Here is a 27,514-nt window from a genome sequence, read left to right as displayed (position 1 = left end):
CCGAAATGTTCATCGGTAAACATGCATATTGCAATGAATGACATACCACCTGAAATGAAGAAGTGAAAATTAGATATCAAATATGAATCAGCTGCTTGCTTGTTGTATATCCGCAGTCCAGTTCCAGTTTCTTTGAGTGATGCCTGTGAGCTAGAGATGAGAGATGGAGATTTAATTTTCAATTATCTTTTCATTGGAAATAAGTAGCCTACTGAAGTACACAATACTGAAGTAATCCTGGTGGAAACTTCTGGTTCACACAGAATTAGCAACACTGAATTAGAATTAGCTGGATGGTTTAATGCAACAAGCGTGATGCTGATGCTTGGATACATTTACTCACAAATATGTAGATTTGAATAAATTCCAATCACTAGACAAGTTATTTGTTGACGTGTACTGCGTACACGGTCACCTGTCAATGACGTCATAACCTTGTTATACTTGGTTGTAGTTTACTTCTGTAGAAAAGAGAAAAATTATAAAAAATTATATATGTACACACATTTTGTTATTATAATTTTTACACACTACCCCCACCATGACTGAGGCTGATAGAATGGTTACATCCTGATTTTAGCATCATATGTTGAGCACTATAGATTCAATCTCATGGGGGAAGCATCACCCCAAGCTGGAGCAAGCAAGGACACATGGCAACAAGCGTGTTGCTGTAGCCAATTTAACAATTGTATGGGATCTATTGGGGGAAGCTTACACCCCTAGCGGCAGCAAAATCTAATACAAGCATGTTGTATAATTGCGGAAATATTGCTAAAACTAGTGTAATTTGGCAGGGGAAGCATACACCCTAGCAATAGCTCCGACTAGCGGCAACAAACTAATACAACAAACATGGTGTGTAAATCACAGAACTATTGCTAAACTAGTGTAGTTTGGCAGGGGAAGCATACACCCTACAGCAATAGCTCCGACTAGCGTCAAGAAAACTAATACAACTAGCATGTTTGTATAAACATAGGACTAGTATTAGTGTAGTCCGGTCGGAGAAGCATATGTAACCGGCAGAATAATTGCCACAGCATGTTTGTCCTTCTGTTCTTACCGTATCCCTCTTCCTTTCAGCCACGCCCTCTAGTTAGCTTGCAAGTGGCTAGTCATTCATTAGCGTCAGTGGCATGTTGTATAAAACCGGCATATCGGGTGGCAAACAAAGTAATTTCTCGGCTCGTACATCCTCTTTACACTGGGTACGCTGTGTTGTTGCATATGAAAGTTATGTGTCAATACTCCATTTTGATCGCAAACATGTTTTTGTAGCTGGCTGTGTGTAAAGTGTAACTGTTTGACAACAGATGTCTGACTGTGTACCAGACGCTTCCGGGTAGCATATGGTTGATCTACCAAAGGTCTCGGCCGAAGACACTGTGTGCGCACAGTCTGTTATTGTCTATGGGGATACGAGTTGAGGTAACAGTGGCTGTATGCTCACAGCAGTATAGTAATGTTTGCCATGTAACGTGTTTGTGTATGGATGTTTATAGTAAGTTGATCGGCTATAATATGACCCACGGTTTACTGTAAATCCTGGAGATGTGACTAACCAATAACCTTAATGCCTATGGGCTATTTTTGATGTGAACTATGCTTGTGTGTGATCATTTCATATAGGTTTTCATACGGGGAAGGTAACCAGGGTGTCCCATTTCCGTGTATGTTGAGTGTGACATTCCAAGAGGTAAAAGGAAATCTTAGTTATTCTACCTGTATCACTTATTATTGATTGTATATGCATGTTTGTATATGGATGTTTATAGTTGATCTACTAAAGTTTTACTGTAAATCCTGGGGATGTGACTAACCAATAACCTTAATACATATGAGCTATTTTGGATGTGAACTATGCTGTGTGTGATCATTTCATGTAGGTTTGCATACGGGGAAGGTAACCAGGGAGTCCGATTTCCGTGTATGTTGAGTGTGATATTCCTAGAGGTAAAAGGAGATCTTGGTTATTGTACCAGTATCACTTATTATTGATTGATACCAGTTTAGGATATTTACTGTATATAATGGATTTTTAATTCTGTATTTAATGGATTTGTTTCTCCATTCAGAAAGATTGTCACTGCTGCTTTGCCTCCTGTGAATTTAATGTAATTGTAGCTTTTGCCTCATTTTGTTTTCTTTTCTTTCTTTTGTTATTTTGTGTTTCAGTAATAGGTGTGGTATTGGCTGCCCCAGTAGTTTGCTGTGGTAACGCTAACATCAGTTTTGCTTATTTCTTTATCTGGTTTAATAGTAACATCAATCCTTTCTTCTCTGTTTCGGAGAACCAGAGTGTTGAAGCTGTTTCGTGGGATAGGTCGCCGGATTGAGCCCTCCTCTTCACGCATTGCGCACAGTATTTGTAGTGGTAACGTGCACTTCACTATTTGCAGTGATCACTCTTTGTAGTATTTGTGCCTATGAGTGTGTGTGTGTGTGTGTGTGTGTGTGTGTGTGTGTGTGTGTGTGTGTGTGTGTGTGTGTGTGTGTGTGTGTGTGCGTGTGTGAATAGGCCGCAGATTCAGCAGCACGGGTGGTGTCGACCTCACTCCTTTTTCAGGACAGGTAACCTCTCCTAAACAGCTGATCCATTTAACTATTTTTTGCTTTCTTTTATATTCCTGGTGGCAGCCACTACCTCCCTCTGGCTGGTCTAGGGGGCTTAATTTGTATCGCCCCATACTATTCGGAGAAACAAACCCCAGACTGTTTTATTGAATTATTTGTTAATAAACATGTTTGTACTTTTATATTGAAATACTACGTCTCTGTCATTACTTCAGTATCTGTGTGTCAGAGCCCTCTTGTCTAAATCAAGGTGCTGGAGGTCTAGTTAAAGTACATCTTGGTGTGAAAGGCCCCAGGTGGCGTAGTCGAGCACCCTAGAGTCAATACCTTTGTCATATGACACCCGTAGGTCACACATACACCCTCTAGCTCTGAGTCAGATGCAGTGTGCACTGCGCAGCTAAGCAATGACATACAGTGTGCTTCCTCATTAATGAACATGATTACTGCTCCCGTCCTACGGATTCCTTCGGGTGTGGAGGTGAAGATGACGACTCGCATGATTCCACACTCCTTCACAGGACCATCAAGCTACAATGTTGTTAGTGTTGAATACCAGACCTCTGCGGTGAATGTACTGTGTATTTTGCACAAGTATGTTACCGATATCTAGATAGCTTTAGCCACAACCATGTGGTAACTTAAACACATTATGTTGCAATAATCAGATAGAATAAAGCACAGGCATTTTTCCAATGCAACCAGATAGCATAAACAATGCTTGATTACTATAGCATGTTGCTGAGGACAGTATGCACAAGCCGAAGTAACAAACACATATTCGATAACATTGATCTAGCAACCACCATACAGTACTAACAGTGTTGGGGTAGTTACTCAAAAAAAGTAATTAGTTACTAGTTACTTCTGTAAATTGTAATGAGATTACTTTACTAGTTACTGCATTTGAAAAGTAATTTCACTACTTATTACTTTACTTTCCCATTTCTTAATTTACCCTGTAGATACGGACAAACATCATAGCCCTATCATCACTTAGCCTGTCCACATAGTGTTTATAAATGTAGCCTATACAAAATGGCATGTAAAACCATATGAAAGAACAATTTCCATGTCTGCACAAAGAAATATGCCTCACTGTAAAATCCACAAACAACAGGATAAAGGACAAATGTCCGCGGTGGTAAGACACATAATCAGGGCTGGACTAGCTGGGACAAAAAAAAAAAAAAATCGGCCCTGGCATTTTGGCCATAATAATAATAGCACACTAATAGACATATATTGTAAAACAAATGCACTGAAAAATAAAGTAAACTTTCACAATTAGTTTTGTACTAATTTCTATACTTGAAAGAGATATAAGCACATGATCTTTTATTTTGACGGAAACTGCATCAAGCTTTTATTTTGGTGGAAAACATGGTTTACAAATGCGTCTCATTAAATTTATAGTAAATCAACTATCCAGATGTGGAAATAATGCTTTACTGGGTAAAGTGTTTTGAAAGTAACTGTTAGTTCTGCTTACCGCAGGCTCTACACCAGGGATGGGCAACTTCGGTCCTGGAGGGCCACTGTCCTACAGAGTTTAGCTTCAACCCTAATCAAACACACCTGAACAAGCTAATCAAGGTCCTCAGGATTACTAGAAAATTACAGGCAGGTGATTTTTTCAGGGTTGGAGCTAAACTCTGTAGGACAGTGGCCCTCCAGGACCGAAGTTGCCCATCCCTGCTCTACACTCTCTCATCTCTGTCCAGATCCTCCTCACTATCCTCATCATCAGCCACAGGAGCTGATGAAGGTCCTGCTGCTGCAGAAAACATTTTGACACATTTTACAGCGTCTGCTTGAAGGGCCTGTGTCTATTTTTCACGCTATTTCTCTGCACATTCCTTGCGTTTCTTCTCCATCTCTCAGACTATTTTGACAGATACACACTGACACACTGCACGCTCACTCAAAGCCCAAAGGGGGAGGTGTTTAAAGATGTGATTGGACCAGCCCAGTGTCAATCAAAAAAAGTTCCAATGGGCCAAGGTGTTTCATGGGCCGGTCAGCTATCAGAAAAAAAAAAAAAAAAAACCGCAGACTTTTTTTTAACTAATGCATTACACCGGCACGCACTTACTTAACCCAGCGCAGCGCCGCCAATTAAGCAAAACGAATGGGCCGCCGATGTACGAGTTTTATGGTCCATTAAGACAAAAAACAGAAAAAGAAAAAAGTATGAGATGTCAGCCCAAAAGGCACGTCAGCCCACTGGGAATCTCCCGGTAGTCCCGATGGCAATGTACTTGCTGCCTGGGCATAGAGTGCATTTCACGCGAATATTTTGTCCTTTCGAGCAATAAACTGAAAGTAATGTGAATATCGCCACTGGCCGAAACCCCCCTGTCTCCGTCTCCGTCTCCATTTCCCGCTCCCCTTCGCACCAGCAGCTACGTCACTCAAATCGATCTCTATGACAACGGTGCAAGCACACACACACACACACACAGGCATGCACGCACCACTTAAACAGATCAGAGCTTTACACGCAGGCAAACACGGCTTGGGTAACGCAGGAAAGCGCGTTCCTATAGTCTAGTAAGGTAGTGTAGTTACCGATATTTTTAGTGTAATGCGTTACTTTATTTCGTTACCCAAAAAAGTAATATTGTTACTGTAATCCGTTACTTTGTAACTCGTTACCCCCAACACTGAGTACTAATAGCAATGTTGCTGAAATGACAGCATATTACTGATGCCTGAAAAATTTAGCACAGCATGTGACAATGACACCAGGTATAAGCCTAAAACAAAGCCATGTTCCAAATAACGACTGGGCTAAATAACCTTAAAAATAAAATAACCATGTTTCAATAGCAACATCTTTTAAAGCAAGCAGTTCTCTTACGAGAGGTCTCTCGTACTGCGTAAGTATCTTACGCTAGGGGAAAACCTCTTTTCCACGAGATATTGAAGCCAAAAAATTATCCTATAATTTTGTATTAATGCAAAACGCGTTGCAGCAGCATGCAGACGTGGGCGAGACAGCTCGCGCGCCCATTGGCTGCTCTGCGGCAACTGCATCAGCCTACCGAGCGAGGCCTATAGTGACGTCAGACCAATGAGGGCGCTTCGCGCCCTAAACGGGCGTGGCTTAGGCCTATAAAAGGAGGCTCGGGGGCAGCTGATCCCTGATTTTTCATCTCTTCAGCGAAGCTCACGCATCGCTGGATCCGGAGAGAGAAGCCGCGCCGTCTGAAAAAGCCTTCTCAGCGGGAGGAGCCATTCTCTGAAGTCGCTGGCCGCGCCGCCTTCTATCGCCGTTCCCGCTGCGCTATCCGGCACCAATATCCTTCCTCTGCTTTGTGTTTTGTGCATGTGTGTGTGCGCTCGCCGCCGCGACACACACTCTCATTGCACTAAAAGAGCCGGACGTCTTTTTCAAGACGCCCCTCCCTTTACCTCCCCCAACCCGCAAGGTCTGCCGCCGTTTCCGTCGTTTCCGTCGTGGATATCGACCAGAAGCCGTGGGGGATGATACCTGCTCTCCCTCTGTTCGAGCCGCGCAAACCGCGCAGTTCACAGGGGATGTCAGGAGCGGACGGTCTCGGGGCTAGCTTTCTCTCTCCCTCTGTTCGAGCCGCGCAAACTGAGGCCGGAGGTTAGTTTTTCTTTACGTTACAAGAAAGCTACCCTGCCCCTGCGCCCCATTCACGCGTCACTCACCGGCGAAAGGAGAAAAGAGTGTTTTAGTCCCGCCTAGGCCGGACTGACCTTCTATTTCTCACATATTTCCCAGTTCCCTGAATCAGGCGACTGAAAATATCAATACTGCAGCAAACAAGCCTGTTTTAATACAAGCACGCCTGCAAACAAACGCCGAAGAAAGCATGTTGACGCTCTCTTATATGCATGAAAGCATGTTGACGCTCTCGTGCATCTGGAAGCCTTTGGCCCAGTGGCAGAATCTTAGGTTTTTCGCACGAGAGACCGGTGTTCGAATCCCGGTCTGACGGCGGATAATTATGCCGTCAATGCTTCGCTCTGTCAGTTCCCTGAAAGGCGACTGCAGATACGTATTTTGCAGCCAACGAGCGTGTTGTACAACCCGCCCGCCTGCACCCAAACACCGTCTCTACGGTTCCCGTGCGTCACTGGCGAAAGGGGAAAAGAGTGTTTGTAGTCCCGCCTCGGCCGGACCGACCTCCTTTTTCTCACACATTTCTCATTCCCCTCTGAAGTTCGGGCGACTGGAAATGTCAGTATTGCAGTGAACGAGCATGTTGTAATACACGCACGCCTGCAAACAAATGCCAGCATGTTGACGCTCTCTGATAATACTCGCGCTAAAAGAATGCTTATATGTCTTCCCCTGTATCCCAGTGGCAGATTCTTAGGCTTTTGCGCGAGAGACCCGTGTTCGATCCCGGGTCTGCCGGCATTGAAAATTATGCCGTCAATGCTTCGCTCTGTCAGCTCCCTTGAAAAGCGACTGCAGATGTGTATTTTGCAGCCAACGAACGCGTTGTACGACCCGCTCGCCTGCACCCAAACGCCGTTTCTATGGTTCCCGTGCGTCACTGGCGAATACTCGCGCTGACTGACTATGTATCTTCCCCTGTGGCCCAGTGGCAGACTCTTAGTCTTTTGCGCGAGAGACGCGTGTTCGATCCCGGGTCTACCAGCAGTGAAAATTATGCTGTCAATGCTTTCATTATGTCAGTTCCCTTGAAGGCGACTGCAGATACGTATTTTGCAGCCAACGAGCATGTTGGACAACCCGCTCGCCTGCACCCAAACACTGTTTCTATGGCAACTTCTCGCTCGTTCAGTTCCAGATAAATGCGACTGTTCCAGTGTATTCTGCAGTAAACAAGTCGGAGACACAGCCCACTTGCCTGCACACAAACGCCGCTTTTACGGCTACCCAGAACCGATGGTGCTATAAGTGTAGAAAAGATGCCCACTGCCCAGTGCCCATCCCTACACACAAGCACAGCCCTTCACACAGGGCCCGCACTCATAAAATCGACTCAGGTCGATCGCGCACCCAACATAGTAAACGTGCTCACTGCCCAGTGCCCACAAACACTATGTTCTGCATGTCTCACGGTTTCTGTAAAAACGAAACCTGTGCGCATTCACTCTGCTCAGGCAGACAGTGCGCTCGAAGCAGTAAATGTGCCCGCTCCCCCGCGCCCACACTTACTCACAGACATTATAAGTCCTACGGGACTCGCCCAGCCCTCCCTCACTCGGTTAAACACCGTAGCGGGCAGCCGTTCTGCCCGCAGCGCTATTCACTACAGTTCTGTCGACGCCCTCGCCGTGTGACGGCGCGCGTCGAAACCACGGTAAAAACAGAAGTAGCACACCTACTTCGAGCCGAAATATCAAAACTGTTGAGCAAAGGGGCAATAGAGCCTTTATCTCAAGCTCAAAGCGAAGGGGGGCTGTACAGCAGATACTTCCTGGTACTGAAGAAAGACGGGGGTCTCAGACCCATACTAGATCTAAGACAGTTGAACAAAGCATTGGCGAAACGCCGATTCAAAATGCTCACGACCAGAAAAATCCTCGCGCAGATTCGACAGTCCTACCGTTCGGCTTGTCCCTAGCACCCCGTACATTTACGAAGTGCATGGACGCAGCGCTCGCGCCCCTCAGACTCCGGGGCATGCGAGTGTTGAACTATTTGGACGATTGGCTGATTCTAGCTCAATCTCACTCAGAGCTCGTAGAGCACAGGACCGTTTTACTCGAACACCTCGAGAATCTAGGTCTAAGAGTCAATTGGGCGAAGAGTTCTCTGATCCCCAGTCAGATGATATATTTTCTGGGCACAGAACTGGACTCGCAGTCTATGATAGCGCGGCTGTCATCACAGCGCGCACTAGACATTCAGGATGGGGAGCGCTGCTCGAGGGCAGACCGTTCTTTGGCCAGTGGTCAGAACGGGAAAAGCTTCAACATATAAACTGCCTAGAAATGCTGGCAGTGGACAATGCGCTGACGCGCTTCTGTCCTCAGATAAAGGGCCACCACGTCTTAGTCCGCTCGGACAACATGTCGGTGGTGTCCTACATAATCGCCAGGGCGGTCTCAGATCCCGAAACTTATACAGGCTGGCGGAACGCCTCCTGTTATGGGCTCAGCGCAACTTGCGCTCGCTGAGAGCAGTGCACATGCCTGGGCTACAGAATTTGGGGCCAGACAGACTGTCCAGGAACAACCTTCCGGCGAGCGAATGGTCTCTACACCCACAGAGCAAAAGTGGACCTGTTCGCGTCTCACGAAAACGCTCACTGTCCGGAATTTTTCTCCAAGAGCAAGAGTGCGTTGGCCCAAGCGTGGCCGCGCTGCCCGCTCTATGCTTTTCCCCCCATCTCTCTCCTGCCTCAGGTGATAGAACGGATCAGGGAAGAGAGATGCTCAGTGCTGCTCGTAGCGCCGCTCTGGAAGAACCAACCATGGTTCCCAGTTCTGATGCAGCTAGCGGACACTGCCCCATGGCCAGTGCCAATGAGGAGGGACCTCCTCTCTCAGCCCAGGGGTTCGATTTGGCATCCTCACCCGGAGCTGTGGTCCCTTCACGTATGGGCGCTCAACGGGTACCCGCTGACCTCCCAGAGGGAGTGCTAAATACTATCACTCAGGCTAGAGCCCCGTCTACCAGACGGCTCTATTCCTCAAAGTGGTCGGTGTTTTCCGGCTAGTGCACAGCTCGGGGCATTTCACCCTTAAACTGTGGGGTGACGGAGGTTCTCTCCTTCCTTCAAGAGCTGCTGGATAAGGGCAGGGCCCCCTCCACGCTCAAAGTCTATGTGGCGGCCATAGCATCGTTTTCTAAATCAACGCTTGGTCAGTCAATAGGAAGGAACGATTTAGTCATCCGCTTCCTCAGGGGAGCTAGGAGGCTGAATCCTCCCAGACCCCCTTCAGTCCCTGTGTGGGACCTTTCTACGGTGTTGGAAGCCATGAAAGGTGACCCATTCGAGCCTATCCAAACGATTAACTTCAAACACCTGTCTTTCAAAACAGTGTTCTTACTGGCTCTCGCTTCAGTGAAGCGCATACTGTAGGTGACCTACACACGCTCTCGGTGAGCGCGGCGTGCATGGAGTTTGGGCCGAATGACTCGAGAGTCATACTCAAACCTAGGCATGGTTACGTTCCAAAATCCCTCAACACACCGTTTCGGGCTCAGGTCATTTCCCTGTCCGCCCTACCGGTCTCTGACGAGGAAGGGGACGCAAGCTTTCTTTGTCCAGTTAGGGCGCTAAGGGCTTATGTGTCTCGCTCGTCTGCTTTTAGACAGACAGAGCAGCTGTTTGTTTCGTTCAGCGGGCGTTCCAAGGGACTGGCTGCTTCGAAACAGAGCCTATCCAGATGGATAGTTGATGCCATAGCGCTGGCATACACTGCCAAGGGCTTACAGTGCCCGTTGGGTGTCAGAGCGCACTCCACGAGAGGCGTGGCCTCCTTGTGGGCTTGGTCTAGCGGGATTTCCTTGCAAGACATATGCATGGCGGCGGGCTGGGCCTCACCGTCTACATTTATAAGGTTTTATAACCTGGAGGTTCCCGCCTTACAGGCCAAGCTGTTGTCGGTGTAAACGAATCAGTGCTGTCTGTTTCGCTGATTCAGGACACTGAGGTCGCTGAGCGCTGCACGCTGCCGACTGTATATGCTATGGGCAAATGCGTAAGACCCGCATCTTCCCACATCAGTTCAGGCCGGATCCCGCCCTGTCTGTGTGATGTCACAATAAACACTTGCGTCTATGAACGCTGCTGTATATGGATAGAGTGGTTCCCCCTCCTCTTTCCAGGACTCTCTTTGAGTTCCCTTGGTGATTATGCACTGTGAATCCTGGGCTTCGCCTTCAGGTTTATTAGTGTTAGATCCCAGCATGCACGACGTTTTGCATTGGGTCCCCTAGCGTAAGATACTTACGCAGTACGAGAGACCTCTCGTAAGAGAACGTACTCGGTTACTAACGCAACCTCGGTTCTCTCTAGAAGAGGGAACGAGTACTGCGTATCTTGCCGTGCATGCAACACACTCTGGTTCGCTTCGGCGATGAAAAACCAGGGATCAGCTGCCCCCGAGCCTCCTTTTATAGGCCTAAGCCACGCCCGTTTCGGCGGGACATGACGCAGTGGGCGCGAAGCGCCCTCATTGGTCTGACGTCACTATAGGCCTCGCTCGGTAGGCTGATACAGTTGCCGCAGAGCAGCCAATGGGCGCGCGAGCTGTCTCGCCCACGTCTGCATGCTGCTGCAACGCGTTTTGCATTAATACAAAATTATAGGATAATTTTTTGGCTTCAATATCTCGTGGAAAAGAAGTTTTCCCCTAGCGTAAGATACTTACGCAGTACTCGTTCCCTCTTCTAGAGAGAACTGAGGTTACGTTAGTAACCGAGTACGTTTTTAATCGCCACTATATAGCCTTAGAACAAGCAGTGTTGCAATAATAGTTTTATTTTTTTATTTATTTTATTTTTACATATACACAGCTTAAATATACCACCATGTTGAATTTCAGCCTATAAAGATGCAAGCCCTTTAAAAAAACAATGCATTAAAATGAAAGCACTGTAAAATACAATACACTGTAGCTTTAAGAACGACGTGTTTCCAAGAACTAGATAGACCAAGCGTGTCCGAAGTGACTCAACTGAACTGTGACCGTTTACTGTCTTTTTTTAAAGCTGTGCCACAGCAGAATATTTCCGTTTGCACCATGAATTAATTCATATCAAACAGCTGCTTGAATCTGTGCTGCATAGCTCTAAAAGCACAGCGTGTGCAACGCGATCAGTTGCAAATGACAACACATAGTAACGCACATAGCCATATGATCGCATAAGCCTAGCAAGAGCATTTTAATTAAAACGACTAAGTTAGAATAGCCTAAGCCACACGTATAGCATTAGCAACAAGCATGTTGCCTAAACCCTGATAGATTTTAGCAATGAGCATTACTTAGCTTAGCTTGTGAAGACTTTCAGAGATGAATGGAGAATGAATCACGTCGAGTCCTGTGTCAATAATGCAGCGATGCGAACAGCAATGCAGACTGAGGTCACTACCAAATCAGGCAACTTATGATCAATGCGGCAAATCTCGTGTTCAAGTTTAAGATGAATCTGAGGTGAAATCCTTGTGGGGAACGAATTCCTCTTGCTAAATTCCCGATAGCACGATTCCTTGTGAGATGATGTTGTTTGCCTGCCGAATTTCGCCATTTAATTAGCTCCTGAGAAACGCGATAGCTGCTGATAATACTGAAGGAGCTTATGTATATGGTGATAGGCGTCCTATTCATAGGTAGATGTGGATCAGCTGAGGGTCAGCTGATGCGAGCTTGACTAACGTGACCTGCCAGAACTAACGCTACGCTTGATTTCTACAAAGAAGTCGTGCCTGGTATATGCTGCGCATGCAGCTGAGAAATAGATTCTACACTCAAAAGACAACATCTGAAGGATCTGGAGAGATTATATATGAAGGAATGGTCTCTGGTCTCTTGTCAGGTGTTCTCCAAACTCACCAGGCATTATAGGAGAAGACTCAGAGCTGTTATCTTGGCAAAATGAGGTTGTGAAAAGTGTTTAATAAAAGGATGCCAATCATTGTGGCCGACGTGTTTTGGAGATGTGTGATTTTCACTTTCAATTATTTTACTTCAATGAAATGTTAGATTTTTTTTTTAAACCATCTTCAATCATATTTATCAGAGCAACACATCCCTAGATGAAATCAACTGCAAATTAAATCAATGATATCAGAGGATGCATAAACAACTTAAAACCAGCATTGCTCATTTATTATAAACCAGTTTGTCTTTATTTCTTTCACATGGTTCATGTACAAAAGTTGTTGAAGTATGTTTGAAGTCTCCATTATGGGGTTACTGTTCCTTTTAGTTGAAATCTTGGCCCTTGTCTTTGGTTAAATTAATTATCTTTCAGCAATTGTTGAAAGGGCATTTTCTACAATAATTCATGCTCTGCAATGACATAGCTTTCACTATGTGCACTTAAAAAACAACAACAACAACAACAAAAAAACAGCTAAACATCAGTTCAAAAATAAAATATATTGTTTAAATTGTTACTGCTTTTAGTTTTTCTTTAATATAATGTTAAAATGCTTTAAGAACTAAATTGATCCATGTATGCTTGATTTTAATAAAAAGAATATTAATTACATAGTTACTGTTAAAATGCAAAACAGAATTGTATTTGTAAGTGTTGTATCACTCTGAATATGTAGAGGAGAAGTAGAGAAGTAGAGGACTAGGTTTGACTCTTTGGAGCATAGAAATAAACTTTAGGCCAAATAGTGTGAATCAGCTAACAGCCAGCACATGTATTGTACTCAGAACATTTAATAAACAAATACTTCAAGAGCTAGGTAATGTATTGATGTCTCGTTCCAACACAACCCTATCTGAAATGGAGAAAAGTAATATTTAGTCCAGGTTGTGCATGAAAGGTCCAAGAATAAAAAGAAAATAAATAAAATAAAGTGTCCAAAAGTCCTCCTGGTTTCTTCGCAAGTTGATGTGTGTGTAGTTTAAAGTTAAATTATATGTAAGGCCTTTTTTCCCTACTACCCGGGTAGTGTGCGTATAAAGTAACAGCTTAGCTGTAATTGAAAAGAATTCCATGATGCAAACAGGTTCGGGTTGAACGTCAGTACAACGCACAGTAGGCCCTTCACCAAATCACGGTCTGGCTCGCCATAGCTCACATAAGCTCACAGTTGATCATTGTCACAAGATGGAATCAGGCAACAACAACAACAAAAAACAATCTACACAAAACACAATTCACAGTTAACATCTCTCAAAATTCACAAATGCTTTTCATTCAATAAACTCCTCACGTCAAGTCAAGTCACCTTTATTTATATAGTGCTTTTTACAATACAGATTGCATCAAAGCAGCTTCACAGTGATAACATGAAAATAATACAACAAAGTTTGTTTCTAGAGGAAAATTGTGTCATCGTCCACCTTAAGTAAGGCAGATCAATAATATTGTTGAATATTAAATGTCCCCAACTAAGCAAGCCAAAAGCCAAGGCAACAGTGGCAAGGAACCAAAACTCCATCAGGTGACAGAATGGAGAAAAAAACCTTGGGAGAACCCAGGCTCAGTCGGGGCCAGTTCTCCTCTGGCCAACGAGCGAACAGTGTATGACTATGATCCAGGCAGCATTACAGGTCAGAAGTTCAGACTGGATCAGAACATTCAGAATATTTATCCTCTTCCATCTGGTTGGAGGTCGGAGTCATCGCGCCGGTATGGAGACGAGTTTGTTGAGGATCCTGGCCGATGGCTGTCGTGTTGATGAGGCCTTCACAGGGCTGATGAGGCTGGCACTTCAGGGATGCGTCAAGGATGAGTCCAGGTGCAGGTCCACCATCTGATCTGGATACGGCCAGGATCCGGCTGACTTCAGGAAACACAAGGGAGGGACTGGCTGACACTTCAGGACTGCGTTGTCATCGTGTCCAGGCGCAGGTCCTTCATCAGATCTGGATACGGCATGGATACGGCGGACTGCGGGTAAACCTCGGATACACAGAGAGACTAATATTAGAGTAGATGCCATCCTTCTTATGATGTAACAAGTACATCAGGATTTATAGGGAGTGTTCCCGAATGCTGTAATGTGTCTATAAGTCTATAATGTGTTATGTGTATGCTAGGCCAAAGAGATGTGTTTTTAGTCTAGATTTGAACCGACAGAGTGGAAGACCGGTCCAAAGTTTTGGTGCTAAATGGGAAAAGGATTTACCGCCAGCAGTCGATTTTTTTTATTATTTTTTTTTATTATTGTCATGCTTCCTAATGATATCTCCCAAGGGTAGCATGTACAGAGTGAACAACAACGGTCCTAGTACTGAGCCTTGTGGTACACCATACTGAACTTGTGACCAATTACACTGTAAAACATGAGAGCCCCATTAAGTTATATGAACTTACTCCTTGTCTTTAACTCCAATTGCGATGGTAAGTTGTAGAAATTGAACTCAAGTGTATAAGTTTTCTAAAATTAAACTTAAAGTTATACATTATGTTGACTACCTGTGATTTTTGTCTGGCTTGTAAAGTTCATTTAACTCGTGGCTGTAAGTTACGTTGGGGGAGGGGTGATACAGAGCAAATACCGCGAAACACAGAGAGAAGTTATCGCCATTTTGAGTTGACGCAGCTGCCAGCAGAGCCATTACGTGAATTCGTGCTGAAAAACAAAATATCCGTGGAAGGTAAGTTTTTCTTTTTAATTTGTAATTATAAATGAAGGACATTACATTTTAATTCTTGTAAGCAGCACATTGACCGTTCTCTGCGAATTTAATGACAGCATGGTGTTTTCCCTCACCAGTTCACCTTTTACCAGAACACCAAATGGTAAAATAATTTAATTTATAACTTTGGTTCATAGCTTATAGCTGCTACCGTATTTTTTGTTAGTTGGTGGGTGTGTAGTAAACGCGTAGCTGCTATAACGTAACGTTACTGGAGCGGAAAATCATTGTTTGCCTTTGAACAAATGTCCGTTGCCAGCTAAGTTAGTTAACTTACAAACATTACACAGCTTACAGTTAATTTCTGGGCAATCTAAGTGGAAATCACATGGTGATGATCGTGTTTGAGGGGTTAGGCCTATATGTCTAGTGTAAGGTTAGGACTTAATATGAATTAAACAATCCGAAAATACTGCAGGGTTTTTCCGGCCTAGAAAATTAATATGGCAGGCGCTCGCTCGCAGCTACCTGTACACCTCTCGGTTGTTGAATTTGTGCGCGAGTACTTTTATCATGCCAGCTGAAGGTTCATTTTTGCGCGTTAGAGACGAATATTGACATTGCTTAATTCAAGTTCATGGAAACTCGTCTTCTCTCCGCTGCGGCTGTCGATAATTCTCTAACGTTGCTATAAGTTAACTTACAGCATTCAAACGGCGCGTCGCGTTCGGTAAGTTAAGGACATTCAGCATGTTAAAACTATGCCATGATATATTCATAATACAAGGTTCGAAATTGTGACCATTTGGTCGCATATGCTCCCGAAATTTAATCTGTGCGACCTAAAAATATATTTGGGAGCGAGTGCAAATAGCTGCTAATGGTTGTGGCACGACCTGTTTTCAGGGAGCTGATTATCACGCGAAATTTAAAAGGCTTAATAAGAGAGATGATGAAATAAGGTTTTTAATAAGGCATTTATTTATTTTTTGGTCGGCCGCGAAAGCGAATTTAATCCCGCCAAGGCCTGTTTTGATCGGTAAGTGACAGATGACTGACTGCTGCTCTTGTGACAGCCGGGCGCATTACTGAAAGAACGAGCGACTCCAGAGAGAGAGCCCCGGCCTCGCGCGCGCCCTCTCACCGTCTTCAAACTGTCTTGCTCTCTCTCTCTTGATTTTTAAAATGTTACTGGATTTATTTGTATCTTTGTAGAGATTAGTAATGCAGTGCAAAGGTGCTTAAAATATTACCTTCCATCTATATAATAAAACTGGGTATATTAGATTTTAAGTATTACACTGACCTTAATTGAGAACGTGCAATACATTTTTTCTTAATTTTCTTCTTCTTCTTCCTCTTGACAGATTTCAAGAATGTTCCCTTAATGAAGTGGAAATGTAAGTTTTGTGCATTCTCTACTAATCATCAGGGAAGAATACTACAGCACTACAAAAAGTTTCATGGGCATCATCGGAGGAGTTCAGGCCTCACCTGGCTGTATTCATAAAGACTGTTTAAAAACTTTTCAAACCCAAGCCGAACTTAAAAATTCGTGATCCAGACCTGCAGCTTCTTGATGAACTGATGAATGCAACATTCTCTCAGCGAAGAAAGGAAATCATTGGTGACGAGCCGCTCATCTCTGTAGTCAGGGACAGATGGCCTGCACTCTTCAATGAGAGACAGGTAACCAGTGCCAACTCAGACATTCACAGCAATATAAATTACAAGGAAATTATGTATTTCCTTAAATGGGTAGTGACATGGCTGATTTAAATGAATTTGAGGTTCACATATGCCTGTGAAATAATTTTCATCTGTATTTGCTGTCCCTAACTACTCTGTCGCTCTTTTCCCTCTCTCAATCTTTGCTGTCTTATGTGTCTGTTTCAGATAAGTGGAGAGTTCAATAGACTAGTCACCACCGATCTACTGCAGTCATTCTTAAATGGACTAGATGCCTTGGTGCCAAGTCTTTTAGAGCTGTACAAAGTAGCTGTATCTTCAAGCAGGAGGTTGAGCCTTAGCAGTGTTATGCAGTGCCTTGATAAGGAGGTATGAATAACAATGAACTAATTATTTTACATTTGATTACTTAATTCAATTTTGGTTTCTAAAAAATACTGATAGGCCTACCTGAAAATCACTGATTATTTCATTATTATTATTAAATTATTTGTTCTTTTTTAATTAATAACTGTTTACTTTTTTAATAATCTTTGAAATTGATATTTGACCCTAATCAATATTTACTAACATAGGGATTCTAATTTGTATAATGCCAGTCACTCTGTCTTGTTTACAATTGTTCGTAGGACACAAATCAGAACAGAAGAACAGCTGCCTTACTTGGTCTTCCACACTTCTTTACAGAGGATACTTCGGATATAATCAAGATGTGTGATGTAAGAAAATATATTTACACATTGTTAACGCACTTATGATACTGAATTCATTGCAGAGTAGTAGGGATGGAGAAAAAAATTATTCACTTAACTGTCATGATTTTGTTTTTGTGATATATATTTTTTTAAAAATAAATAAATAAATTAATTAGCTTAATTTTAGTCTTTGTTTATAATAAATAATTGCTCATACAGTGGCTTTTAGCCTAATTTGTGCTTCTCCAGTGGCTTGTTTTGACTGGCATCCCAGCCTTTTAGAGCATATATTGAAATGAAGTAAAATCATGACCTGCTCAGTCACCTGCTTAGTGCAATTGTTATTCTTTTATTGGACCATTTCTATAATATTATAGACCAAATCTATTACATGCTTTTTGAATTAGGATTGATACTGTCCATTTGTTTAAAGGTTCATGGTGAAACCCTGGATGTCATTATGAAGGGAATGCGTGTTGGACTACTGATTGGACACGAAGGTGTCCTGAATGATGCATTTCCTCTTGATGTCTCCAACGTGGCTGTGGTGGTAGAAAAGACAATTGTTCTCCATAATCTCAGAGACATACCCACTGGCTTTGCTCTGTTAATGGGCACAATCTACTGCCTTAACCTTGAATATCCCAGCAGTATGAGGTACTCCTTCGAATTCCTGCAGAAAGTAATCATGAAGATTAAAACTGACCACTGTTCTGCCAAGATACATGGACTTCGAAACAAACTGCTGAGATATCATTTATAGACTGGTCTCAAACCATACATCGGAGGGAACATGTTACATTTGCAGTCTTTGTCTTCAGTTACTTGACACTGTTCAAATTTGATATTACCGACCATTTCAAGTAAAACCCAAGTACTGCTGAAAAATCTCAGAATTATAAATGTTTAGATGTGTTTTTAATGCAAGGTTGTTAATTTTGAGAATTTCTGAAGCTTTTGCTGAGGGGACACTTAATGTTACTTTGCATTCTGTTCTTTAATTTAGCTGATTATAAGTGTTTTTAACTAACTGCTGGTGTTGTCATTTACAATTGCAAAGACTCTGTTCCTATAAGAAAGTATGTGAAAGATTAAATGGTTATACAATAGGTAACATAATGAAACTGTTAAATAATAATCCTTTACTTAAAACCTTTTTTTCCTAACATGAATTTTGATATTACCGACCATTTCAAGTAAAACCCAAGTACTGCTGAAAAATATCAAAATTATAAATGTTTAGATGTGTTTTTAATGCAAGGTTGTTAATTTTGAGAATTTCTGAAGTTTTTGCAGACACTTATTGTTACTTTGCATTCTGTTCTTTAATTTAGCTGATTATAAGTGTTTAACTGCTGGTGTTGTCATTTAAAATTGCAAAGACTCTTTGTTATAAGAAAGTATGTGAAAGATGAAATTGTTGTGGAATTTTGTAACATAATGAAACCGTTTAATAATAATTCCTTACTTAGAACCTGTTTTCCTGACATAAATTGTATCATAAAACCAATGTTAAATTTATGCAACATTGAACTATTTACAATAAAAATATTTTTGAGCAGATGATTTGTTGATTATGAGTTTTCAATAATGTAACCTAGTAAGTTGTCTTAACTTGGAGAATCAAGTTGAAACAACGAATGTTCATAATGTAACCTAGTAAGTTGTCTTAACTTGGAGAATCAAGTTGAAACAACATTTGACAAAGTTGTTTAAACTCAGAGAATCAAGTTGAAACAACGAATGTTCATTAGCTAGTTAACTTGTAAAACACAACATTTTGAGTTGAAACAAAGAATATATTTAAGTTGAGTTAACTCATGTTTTTAAGGCAGCAGGTGAACTTTCGTTTCTAAGTTTAACAGACTTGAAATGTTTTACAGTGTAGACATCTCTTCATTTACTGCTACAAACTGATAACGGTCAGATAAGTATGATTTAAACCAGTGGTTCTCAATCCTGGTCCTGGGGACCCACAGCTCTGCACATTTTATATGTCTCCTTTATCTGACACACCCAGTTCAGTTCAGAGCTCTTTCCTAACGAGATGATGATCTGAATCTGGTGTGTTAAATGAGGGAGACATACAAATTGTGCAGAGCTGTGGGTCCCCAGGACCAGGATTGAGAACCACTGATTTAAACCATGCTAATGCAATTCCACTAATGCCAACATAATTTTCGAGTCTATTTAAAAGAATGTTGTGGTCAGTAGTATCAAATGCAGCACTAAGATCAAATAACACTAATAGAGAGATACAACCACGGTCAGATAAGAGCAAATCATTTGTAACTCTAACGAGAGCTGTCTCAGTACTATGGTACGGTCTAAATCCTGATTGAAAATCCTTGCAGATAGCATTTCTTCTTAAAAAGGAACATAGTTGTGAAGATACAGCCTTTAGTATCTTTGACAGAAAAGGTAGATTCAAGATCGGCCTGTATTTGACTAATTCTGTAGGATCAAGTTGTGTTTTTTTAATCATAGCCAGCTTAAAAGTTTATGGTACGTATCCTAATGACAAAGATGAATTAATGAAAATAAATAAGAGGATCTATGACCTCTGGAAGCATCTCTTTCAGTAGATTAGTCGGTATAGGGTCTAACATACATGTTCTCGATTTGCCATTCGTCAGTGAATAAAGCTAATTAAAAATTAGACTTTACAAATTTATAAACCCACTGTTAACATTTCTCTTTGTGAGCTTTGGTTAGGAGTGGCAGAAATGAAACTTTATGCACAACTGCCAGCCTGTATGGTGAGGTTATTTAGACTCCAGAGACACCAGCAGCTTCAAATACCTATAGCTTTAACACAATTATTTTGTTTGATAGAAACTTCCCTTAATGAGCCATTAACTGACCGAGTTCTTCTGCATTAAATCACTCACAAATATTTGCCTTGGCAGCCTGAGCATTGGTGTTGTGGCACAGAGTTGACACAGCATTTTCTGAAGAAAATAGTTTGAAAAGACTCATGGGCGAATGTGAGATGTAATCTCCATTCGGTTTTGTCAAAAAATTAATTACTGTCATGACTTTTGCAAGACATTGCACCATTTCATGCTTTTTATCTTCAGAAAGATGTTTCTTCCTCCTCGTATTGCATAATTGTAACTTGCTTAATAAGGTCGACTAACCTCTTTCGGTAGGTTTTACATTTACCTAAGACAAACTGCTTAACAAACCTTTCTGAGATTGATACTACTTTTCCAAAAGGTATGAGGAATAAAACAAAAACACTTTCTTCGAAAAAACTAAAATCTAAAAGTTTTATTTTACTGAAACCCTACTGATATGTCACTTGCATAATAATTTGGAACACAATTTACACATTTGACAAAGACAGAACTTTTATTTATAAAAAAACAAAAAACAAGCAAGCAGCCCAGGTGAGAAAAAAAGTAATGCAAAAGTAACTTAATGCATTACTTTCCATAAATAGAAACTAGCACAATATATGTGATTTTATTCTATTTTTTCCGTTCACAGAAGCGCTGCAGGTGCGTGATGTGATGATGAATCCTCATGATCTTTTGGAACTTTAAAAGGGACCTGGTTCTATTATCAGATGAAACTAAAAAATAGCTTTTTAGCAGGATAAAAAATACCCCATGTCCACGGTTAAATATACTGCTGGATCTTTAATGTTGTGGGGCCTATTTTTTGCTGAAGGTCCTGGATATTGTTGTAAACTCAGAATCGAAGACCAGGAGACTTGGTTGTTTCTTCAGCAGGATTGTTTATTGAAAACACGAGCTGTCGGTAGCTGCAGTCGGCAAGTCTGACTAAGTGAACGTTATCTTACAGTTTATATAAATTTAGGGGCAGGAACCAAAACTTTGTGATGAGACAGGTTTCGGAACCTGTTCGGGACTGAGAGTGCTGCCCACCCTAATTCACTCAGCATATCTATTCAAATGCTGAGACCCGAGAACAGGACTGACAGGACTGTCTTGCTAAAACACAAACTCCAAGAGTTTCAGTAAAACAGGAATTTATACCTAACCTTAACATGCTAAATTCAATGTAAACCTAAATTAAACATTTTAATAAATTTGGAATCCCACAATATCTTGTTCAGATACATGGTATCATGGATTCTAGCAAATGCCAATAGATAGTGTGATATAAATATTTTATGGAATTGGAATTTTCAACATTAAAATGTACAGAGAAATGCAGACTAAGGATGCTCAGGTCAAAGGCCATATATACTTATCCAAAAAGTGCTTAACACAGTAGAACTAACAGTCATATGATTAGCTTAGATCATTACAAACCAATCACCAGAACAAATCACAGTGAAGAAGACTTGAGTGACATTGCTTTTTACTCAACTGTATGATATAAATGTACATATATCTTTCTATTCAGGAGACTCACTTGGTTGTTGTGGCCAGTGATCCCCCGGCCGTGAATAAAACTTCATTTCTACAAAGAAGTCGTGCCTGGTATATGCTGCGCATGCAGCTGAGAAATAGATTCTACACTCAAAAGACAACATCTGAAGGATCTGGAGAGATTATATATGAAGGAATGGTCTCTGGTCTCTTGTCAGGTGTTCTCCAAACTCATCAGGCATTATAGGAGAAGACTCAGAGCTGTTATCTTGGCAAAATGAGGTTGTGAAAAGTGTTTAATAAAAGGATGCCAATCATTGTGGCCGACATGTTTTGGAGATGTGTGATTTTCACTTTCAATTCTTTTACTTCAATGAAATGTTAGATTTTTTTTTTTTAAAGCCATCTTCAATCATATTTATCAGAGCAACACATCCCTAGATGAAATCAACTGCAAATTAAATCAATGATATCAGAGGATGCATAAACAACTTAAAACCAGCATTGCTCATTTATTATAAACCAGTTTGTCTTTATTTCTTTCACATGGTTCATGTACAAAAGTTGTTGAAGTATGTTTGAAGTCTCCATTATGGGGTTACTGTTCCTTTTAGTTGAAATCTTGGCCCTTGTCTTTGGTTAAATTAATTCTCTTTCAGCAATTGTTGAAAGGGCATTTTCTACAATAATTCATGCTCTGCAATGACATAGCTTTCACTATGTGCACAAGAGCTAGGTAATGTATTGATGTCTCGTTCCAATACAACCAGGGTGAAACCAACAGCCATCTGAAATGTAGAAAAGCAATATTTAGTCCGGGTTTAGTCCAAAACCTCGGGATAAACAAAGACACTAAAATTAGCGTATATGCCATTCTTCTAATGATGTAATGAGTACATCAGGATTTATGGGAAGTGTTCCCAATTCTGGCTGACCTAATCTATGCATCCTAACATTGAATTATAGAATTCTATAATGAGTTATGTGAATGCTAATCCAAAGAGATGTGTTTTTAGTCTAGCTTTGAACTGACAGTGTGTCTGCTTCCCGGACAATGTTAGGAAGACTGTTCCAAAGTTTTGGTGCTAAATAGGTAAAGGATCTACCGCCAGCAGTCGATTTTGATATTCTAGGTAATATTAACAGGCCGGAATGAAGGACTATAATGTGTTAAGAGCTCGCTCAAGTACTGCGGAGCTAAACCATTTAGTGCTTTGTAAGTAATCAGCAATATTTTAAAATGTATGCGATGTTTAATAGGGAGCCAATGCAGTGTTGACAGAACCGGGCTAATATGGTCATACTTCCTGGTTCTGGTAAGAACTCGAGCTGCTGTGTTTTGAACTAGCTGTAGTTTGTTTATTAAGCGTGCAGGGCAACCATTACCAGGGCAACCATATCTAGCCTTGAGGTCATGAACGCTTTAACTTATTTTTCCGCATTTGTCATTGAGAGCATATGGCGTAATTTAGATATATTTTTAAGATGGAAAAATGCGGTTTTACAGATACTAGACACGTGACTTTCAAATGAAAGATTGGTATCAAAGAGCATTGTGTTAGTTGTACAAACATGTATGACAAACAATTTTAAGGAGGTGCCATAGAGTATAAATTCCCCATGCTGACACAGTCAACTACATTGCTTAGAGGTTCATTCATCTTACAGGTAACTTTCACTGACCTCTCACATTTATTGTTGATTCTTGTCTCGTGATAGTGTTGTTGTTTTTTCAGTGTTTTCCAGGTACTTCCTTTACAGACAAAAAATGGCAGACAACCAAGGTTGGTAAAAATTCAATTCTTTTTCACTGATAAAATGTAAACATCTCACATTTTTAATTTAGTTAATTATTGACACAAGTCTGAGCAAAACCATCAAGCTGTAACTTTCACATTTGTAATTCTACAGAAATTATGGTCGCAAGTAGCCCTGAGTTTATTAAGGAGCTTCTTCCATCTGCTCAGCGGACAGCTCTGCTCTACCATCTCTCCTATCTCTGTTTGGCTAAGTTCCCCAAGTTGGAGAGGGTTCTCCGAGAGCGTGCTGTTGAAACTCAGCTTCTCTTTGGGTCCTCTGAGGCGCTTCTGCTGAAGGTAAAGCCAAAACAAAACACTAGAATTTTTTGTGAAAAGAAAGAGGACATAGATGCCAATAAATAATTTGTGTCAGTCTAAGAGATGAGTAAGGATGCATTGTAATACATATTGCACAAGATCTTTTTGAATAATTTTAAAGATTAAGATAAAGATTTAAGATAATTTTAAATACTGGCAAGAAATGCTGTGTTTAGATGAATATTTAAATACTGTATCTGCTACACTCTATCTCTACATTACACAACAACACCACAGTAAAAATGATAATGAGAAAAGAGCAGTTAAGAAAGCTTCTGCTCACAGAATTTTGTGGATGTGTTTTCACTAGAACTGCAATTCAGTAATTCTACTCAAGTTTATTTGTAGTGTTTTATACAATCAACAAATCACTTCATTTTGACTGAGTGAAGGAATGAATGGGACAGCAGAGCTCTAGAGAAAACTACTGTTATTAATGACAGGTAGAATGAGTTTACCAGCCAGCACAAACTTTTCACAAACTACCAAAATGAACCTTCTGAGAACTGTCCGTCTTGACTACACTTATTTCACTCTTGATTGGCACTTGAACTGAACTTGAACTGGTCACGAGACACAAGACAGTAGGCAATGGTGTCAAAACTATCATAGAGCTTTTATATTTCATAGACTGATTGATTGATTTTGACAAGTTGTTTTCTTATGTAAAGTATGAAACTCCATTGTGGATCAACAGTGTAAGTATTTCTGCTGTCTTTCAGTGTGCGGTGACAAGTAAAAACCTATATTCTACGCTGCTGCCGGCACTGAAGGTTGCTGTTGAAAAGGATAAAACCATTGTGGCTATTAAGTCCCTGGAAAAAGCCAGAACATGGATCTCTGAAATTGTTGACAAAGTGGAACAGATGGTAGACAGGTAAAATGTTTCAAAATGTTGCTAAAATTTTAATTCTAGAATTAGAAAGTGTAGTAAGTTTAGTTGAATTTACCATATATGGAACACGTCTCAGTGTATATCAAGAATATTTACTGTGCTGTAGCTCACGATTAATCTGAAAACTGTTATTGCCAGTTATGAGAAACACAACCGCAGTGTGGCTTCCTGCACCAGTGATGTAATTCATGAAAAGACTGAGACGGAAAAAAAAAAACAACAAGTTTCTGTGGAGATGGCTGCCCATGAAAAGGCGGTGAGAGATCTGGAAGAGGAACTGGAGAAAAACCTTAAGGAATTTAGAGAAATTGAGGAAAAGATTCAACAGAAACAAAATGAGATGTATAATTATGGCAATGCGTCAAAACCAAAAACATTGGGTTTCTTTGATGCCTTATCAATAATTGTCGCTGGACCCCTTAACGTTTTCATTGGAATGTTTGAACTTTTAACTGGAATCCCTCAAACTTACCTCCCTGAAACATACGTAGGTGATAATGCTGCTGCGGAAATCCAGGCTCTGTCCAGCGAATTGACTCAACTCTCCACTGACAAGTCAAGTCTGATGAGCAAGGAGTGGAGCATCCATGTCAAGCTGACGGATATGCAGCTGAAGTTGGCAAACCTGAAAATAGAAAATGGTAAGATTCTTTCACTAAAGGAGTTTCCAATGTGCTCGAAACGGTCCCTGATTTACATCATCATAATTAATGTCTGCTTCATATTATTTCTAAAAGGTTCAATACCCGACCCTGTCCATCTGAAGGACGTCCAAAAATGCCTTTCCCGAATCCAAAACATTCTGGTTCAGCTTCAGAAGTTCTGGGAATCAGTGGGTATAATACTGGAGGGTCTCAAAGATGAGACTTTTGCTAATGAACACTTCATCGAGGAGATTGAATTGAAGCAGACCTTTCTGGACTCTATTACTCAAGCACAAGGGGTAACTTAGACATAGAGAACATATTCAGTTGCAGGATTACAGAAATTGTTTTCACCTTGATTGTATTCTTTTTTCTGTGATTCATTTTGTACCTCAAATCTTTCAGCATTGGAAGGTCTTCGGTGAAACCTGTCTGAGTGCAAGGAGCATCTTTAGCTTACAGACTAAAGATGCGTATAAGTTCCTGGAGATCAGCCCATCTTCACTGACACCAGAGGAATGGAAAACAGAGTATGAAACTGTCATAGAGGATCTGAACAAAATAAATCCTGATCCCTTTAAACCCGCAGGACCAGCTCCCATTGCTCCATAATTCACAAACTTAAGAAGTCTTTACAGTATTGATGTCACATGATTTAGTTCCTCTGAAAAAAACAACAACAAAAAAACAAGAAATTGCATAGGAACAATTTAACCCAGTTGCTTATAAATACGACTGCTTTTTGATTGTTGTTTGTTGCATTTTTTATTTAGATGTCGTGTGCATCCCTGGGGAGAAATTAGCTCTCTTCCAGTTCAGTTTATTAACTGAGATTATTTTTGCTTATATTACTCTGCTGTATTATCTTAACTTGAAAAGCTCGGATGAGAACAAGTTATTTTTTACATCTATTGCTTGAACTGCTTACAAGGTAAATAGCCTGTGTAATTTTCCACTCATACAGGACTGCCCTGTTGAGATTGGATAAGCTGAAGTATTATAACCTGTAACCTTTTGATGATTTGCTACAAATATTAATCATTGTGTAACCAGTATTTTTTATATTTTGTTCAAATAAATTTTTATTTTATAAAGACAAAGACTGTTAAGTTTTACTTCTTTTAAGTTTTTTAATTGATTTTGTCTTCAAAAATATAAACCGTATTTTCTTTTCAACTGGATACTGTCATGCAGGGGTTGTTCAGCCAAATGCACATTAGATTACAATATAATAAAAAATCCATAAACTAAAGCATGAGAAACTAAGACAGCATAACAATGACAACACCAGAAATATATGTAAAATTTATATCATGTCTTATTGCTTTGCAGATAATTTATGATACTGCCCAATGACATGGTTCAAAAATGATCCAAATTTGCCCTCCATCTTAAAATGCACTTATGTAGATCAGGGAAAGCTTTTTTTCTTTTTTTCAGACACTGCAAGCTCAGTTTTTTGACCTCATATCTCCTGACCTAAAACCTTACGAACGCCCATGGACACACCTAGGCAAAGTAATGAAAGGAAATAAGAACAAGGGAAACCAGAAACAAATAACCAGTGTCCCCATTGTATATCCACATTATTTTGCAACGCTAAAGTAAGCTATTTTCTGTGAATGTGCGAGAGTTACAAATCATTAGCCACAATATGTTTAAATAGAAGAACAACAAAGTAAATTTATTTGCACTTCAAAATAGTGTATTTTATTATTATGAACATACATTAAAATAATGTTGTTAGAAATACCAGTTTGGAGCTACAAGAAGTTTAAAAAGCTAAAAATAACTGGTTTATATTAAAAAAATAATAATTTAATATTAATATACCAATACAATATGTTGATATCCACCATAATACAAGTGGTAAATGTAGAAAGCCACATGATGGATTCAAGGTCATCACAAGTGTTTTTAATTAGAGACAAATACTAATAAATACTGTCATACACACACATTCAAAGCTTACATTTGTAGCATGCACAGATCTGTTATATATTATTTGTGACAGTGTGTATTGTGGCAGGGCACACACAGAAACATTTTTTGCAAAAGCAACATCGAAATCAGTCTAAAACAGTCTAGCAAAATAAATAATAATAAAACAAATATATATATATATATATATATATATATATATATATATATATATATATATACCTATTGTGTATTATCAATTAGAGATAATCAGCTGGATTTAACCTCCTCGCCCTCTACACATGCCCTCTTGGGACCTCGCAGTGGTACTATCTGCACTGCAGAGAGCTCCCTTCGAGCCATTGCACTCACTCAAGCTTATATACCTCTCTATGAAGGTGGTGCTCTT

At 40.7% G+C, this 27,514-nt stretch overlaps 2 protein-coding genes across 2 annotated transcripts; both read left to right on the top strand.

Annotated features, from left to right (window-relative positions):
* Positions 1-3,016: 3,016 nt before the first annotated feature.
* On the top strand, positions 3,017-18,600 carry LOC311070992 (uncharacterized protein; the record flags this gene model as incomplete). The annotated part of the gene is made up of 5 exons (XM_084095209.1): positions 3,017-3,151; positions 16,342-16,491; positions 16,699-16,860; positions 17,121-17,210; positions 17,620-18,600. 5 exons carry the CDS (start codon positions 3,017-3,019, stop codon positions 17,947-17,949), a joined length of 867 nt encoding a protein of 288 aa, XP_083951335.1. The 3' UTR covers positions 17,950-18,600.
* A 4,560-nt stretch (positions 18,601-23,160) lies between these two features.
* Positions 23,161-26,276, top strand: LOC311071574 (uncharacterized protein). The gene is made up of 7 exons (XM_084095975.1): positions 23,161-23,197; positions 23,266-23,313; positions 23,441-23,625; positions 24,369-24,523; positions 24,680-25,182; positions 25,279-25,484; positions 25,591-26,276. The coding sequence occupies exons 2-7, from the start codon at positions 23,298-23,300 to the stop codon at positions 25,795-25,797; spliced, it is 1,272 nt and encodes a 423-aa protein (XP_083952101.1). The 5' UTR covers positions 23,161-23,197; positions 23,266-23,297; the 3' UTR covers positions 25,798-26,276.
* Positions 26,277-27,514: the final 1,238 nt, after the last annotated feature.

This window comes from Abramis brama, assembly GCF_963993115.1.
Source record: "Abramis brama genome assembly, chromosome: 20".
NCBI lineage: Eukaryota > Metazoa > Chordata > Actinopteri > Cypriniformes > Leuciscidae > Abramis > Abramis brama.
This window is presented reverse-complemented; position numbering and strand designations above follow the sequence as displayed.